A 4,228-nucleotide genomic window follows, 5' to 3' on the forward strand; every position below is an offset into this window, starting at 1 on the left:
GCTACAGAGAAACCCTGTCTCAAAAAACAAAAAAATAAATAAATAAAAAGAAAAGAAAAGAAAAAGGAAAATAAAAACCTTTATCCAATTCACAATTTCTTCATAGCTGTCTCACTACAGAGCGGAGTGTCTCATGAAGTTTGCATGTATTTATATTACTGGCTAAAAAGAAATCAACCTTTTTGTGAAGCATTATGCCAATTTATCTAGCTGTTAAAAACATGGATGCTGGGGCTGTGGTGCAGCTCGATGCCCTTGTCTAGCGTGTCCTGAGGTCCTGGGTTTGCTTCCCAGTTTGGTAAGAAAAAAGAAAATTTTGCTGCCTTCAGATCAAGTAATCACATTCTCGGGAACTGGTCCTCTTGACTTTTCCGAGAAAGAAGGAAAGGCCTGCGTGGGAAGATCTTTGTGGCAGCTCTGTCCATTTGTTTTAGTCTGTCTCGGCTGTTATAACAAAACACCATAAACTGCAGGTTTAAACAACTGCATTTATTCTTCATGGTTCTGGAGGCTAGGAGTCTGACGTGAGTGTGGAGGCAGAGGCTGACTCTGGGGAGGGCTGTCTCCTGGGTTCGAGTGTCATTTTCTCCTTGTATCCTCTCACGGTGAAGAGAGATAGCTGGTCCTCAGGCCTGCTCTTACAGGGGCGCTCACTAATCCCATTCAAAAAGGCTCCAGACTCACCACTAATCACTTCCCTGAAGTAAATTACTTTGGATCAGCATCATGATGGGATTAGCATCCAACATATAAATTTTAGTAAGACACAAATACAGTATCAAAATCAGAAGACAATATGCTAGACCGAACAATGGCTCAGAATCTGGCACTCGGTGGGAGGGCTCAGCTTCATCATCTGCCCCGTGGGATCCGTGTGCTTGGAGTAAGCGGATCCTCGCTCTGCCTCAATGAAGGCTCTGGACAGCAAAGCCCCGGACTCTGGGCTCTGTGCAGTCAGCAAGAGAAACCTTGCAGGATCGTATCTGAGCAGAGCTATGCATCAGGAAGATTAACCTGGCAGTGCCATGCAAGATGAATGGCTCCGCGGGGCTGGGGGGTGAAGGCAGAGGTGGGGAGACCGCGTAGACTGCTTCTGCAGTCGTCTACGAGAGAGGCAATGACTAATTAAATGAAACAGCTCAAATTGTGTGAGTACCTTGTGGGTAATGAGCCATTATCATAAATCTTCAGGCTCCCCGCAGCATCTGTCTCATCGTCGGCCCTGATAACAGAATAACATCTTACATTTCTAGAGCCCTTTATAGTTCAAAAGGTGCTTTTCATACGCGTTATCTCATTTGATCTTCGAGGGTGTTTACAAGTTGCTCTCTGTGAAGGATGTTTGCTAGATATTGAAATCAGACCCACGAGTTTATCATTTCTGGGGTCCATCCTTCTCTCCTCCTCCTAGCTTCCTTCTGCTCGTTCATTTCATTTCACAATAGAAAAAAAAAGGGGGGGGGGCATGTTGAACACACCACGCTCCACGTTTGTGTCCTCTGAGGGAGGTAAGTCATCAGTGCGCTGGCTCCGAGTGCGTTTGGTTTATTTAATCATTTGTTCGTCTCTCTATGATCACAGTGGAGTTTCACCATATGCTGCCCCTGAAATGCTCAGCACGCTTGAGTGAGAGCCCGCGAGGGGAGCCGAAGCTTCCCCTGCCCTCCCCTGAGCTCCGGCCCCTCCCCCATGCCGGCTCCGCGTCGAATAGAACTGTGTCTCTCCTTGTGGCTACTGGGGCTCAGAGGGCTGAAGGCCCTGGTCTTTGCAACGGTGGAAGCTTCCTGACTCGGAGCTTCTTTGGCTTCCAGAGGTACTAATGAGCAGGGCTGAGCGGTAATTAAGACTGCGCTCAGTTCCACATCACGCGGAGCCGCTGCAGCCAGTAGAGAGGAGGGGAGGGAGGAAAGACAGTAAGGGTGCCCTCCGCCTTCTCTCTCTACTTAGAGTCTGCTCTCTAGTGCGATCTGGTAGGTGTGGTAAAGCCATGGGGTGAAAACGCTACTCAGAAGATAGCTGCCTAGGTCTGTGCCAGCCAGACATGGCTGTCCCAGCGCTTGTCCCAGGCAGAGTGTCACCGGTTTTCTCGGCGGTGGGGAGTCGCCTGCCCTGCAACCTGCCTGGCACTGGATAAGAATGTAGGAGGAGCTGTGATCTGAGAAGGGCAAGGTTGCACGACACAGACACCGGATCCTCACTGCCAGGCACGCGTGTCGTCTCTGGAAGTCTGGGTCACTCTGGATCACACTTTAGACCCTGAGGTCGCTCCAGTCTGGGCCACCATCATAAACACGTTAGTGAGTGACTCTCAGCGGGGGCTCTGGAGATCTGCAGATCCGCTTGACTCTCTGTTTTCTACAGAGCGCTTACTCCAACAGAGGGGCAGGGGTGAAGGCAGCCCCGACAAAGGAAAAGTTCCACGGGGTCACAGAGTCGCTCGCTAAGGCCACTCGATGGTGTCATCGAGTTGAGGCTTAAAGAGAGAGATGTTTGGGGCAAAGGGAATAGAATAAGCATAGAGCAAGAAGCAGAAAGTGGCCTGTCTTAGGCCGGTGAGCAGCAAGCATGTGTCACAGACTTGGTCTGAAGTAGTCGAGGGAAAAGAATAGGGAGAATCAAGCTAAGCCATCCGATGGCAGGAACAATAGCGAGGATGACCCATGGTCCCTGCTTACCCCCATCAGGTAACCAGCAGATACCCCTCAGCCTCACTGTTGTATTCTCTGAGAAACCAGCCAAGCCCAGGGTGCTGGGAGGCGGGGGCAGAGACAGTCAAGGCCCTGACAAAAGAGACAAAGCTGGAGGAAGGACATTAGGCAGATCCGGAACTGAGAGAATCAAGCATTGGGCTCAGGGTCACTTTCTGTCACCTGTAGGGAGCAAGCACATTAGGAAATCTTGCGATCTCTCTATGGATGTGGCCTCACAGCCTGGGTCCCCAGGAGACCCATGCTCTCCACAGAGCTCACCCAAATATGCCCTTATCCTTTTTGCCTCCCTCTTCAGGGACTGCAGGACATTTTAGGCACCCTGTTATGTGACCTAAATGCCTGCCCCAAGGAGAAAGAAAACTCCTTCACTGTTGGAGAGGGGGTAAAGCCTGGGAGTCCAAGGCCCCTTCACACTCACATAGAACCAGTTAGATTTCCTGTCTCTGGTCAGAGAAGCTGTCATGTGCCCCTCTCTCTTAACCTGGCAGATATGAGAAACAACTGGAAAGAACTCTGAGAGATGGGGAGCTGGGAGAGGGTTGCCACGCTCTTCATTTTGAAAGTCTTTGGACTTTTGCATTTATATATCTATTTAAAAAACTTTCACCAGGTAGTGATGACGTACACTTTTAATCCCAGTGGCTGAAAAGCAAAGGCAGGTGATCTCTGAGTTCAAGGCTAGTCTGGTATACAAAGTGAGTTCCAGGACAACCAGGGTTACACAGAGAAACCCTGTCTTGAAAAACAAGCAAACAGAACGAGAATAGGCCACCCTGTTCGTCAAGATGGCTCTTGATGAAAGAAGAAGGAAGCTCCTGCCCCTCCCAAAGCGGAAGCTAAAGTGAAGGCCTTGAAAGCCAAGAAGGCAGTGCTGAAAGGCGTCCACAGCCACAAAAAGAAGAAGATCCGCACATCGCCCACCTTTCGGCGTCCCAAGACCCTGCGGCTACGAAGGCAGCCTAAATACCCCCGGAAGAGCGCGCCCAGGAGGAACAAGCTTGACCACTATGCCATCATCAAATTCCCCCTGACCACCGAGTCAGCCATGAAGAAGATAGAAGACAACAACACACTTGTGTTCATTGTGAACGTCAAGGCCAACAAGCACCAGATCAAACAGGCTGTGAAGAAACTCTATGACATCGATGTGGCCAAAGTCAACACCCTCATAAGGCCCGATGGAGAGAAGAAGGCGTATGTTCGGTTGGCTCCTGATTATGATGCTCTGGATGTTGCCAACAAGATTGGAATAATCTAAACTGAGCCCAGCCGGTTAATTCTAAATATACACTTTTTCACCATAAAAAAAAAAAGAAAAACAAGCAAACAAAATAATAATAAAATAAATGAATAGGTCATTTGGGTCTTTTAGTTTTAACATAGCTTCCCTTGGAACCTTAAAGGTTTTTGCAGTATGGAAAAAAGTGACACTTGGGGCTGGCTGGAGTGATGGCTCAGTGGTTAAGAGCATTGACTTCTCTTTCAAAGGACCTGGGTTCAATTCCCAGCACCCACAT

General features: G+C 49.0%; 1 protein-coding gene across 1 annotated transcript; it reads left to right on the plus strand.

Annotated features, from left to right (window-relative positions):
- Window positions 1-811: 811 nt before the first annotated feature.
- On the plus strand, window positions 812-3,969 carry LOC121465528 (60S ribosomal protein L23a-like). The gene is made up of 3 exons (XM_041678736.1): window positions 812-883; window positions 3,007-3,093; window positions 3,514-3,969. Exons 1-3 carry the CDS (start codon window positions 812-814, stop codon window positions 3,967-3,969), a joined length of 615 nt encoding a protein of 204 aa, XP_041534670.1.
- Window positions 3,970-4,228: the final 259 nt, after the last annotated feature.

Source organism: Microtus oregoni, unplaced genomic scaffold (assembly GCF_018167655.1).
Source record: "Microtus oregoni isolate MIOR12 unplaced genomic scaffold, Mior012 000031F_ref0000149, whole genome shotgun sequence".
NCBI lineage: Eukaryota > Metazoa > Chordata > Mammalia > Rodentia > Cricetidae > Microtus > Microtus oregoni.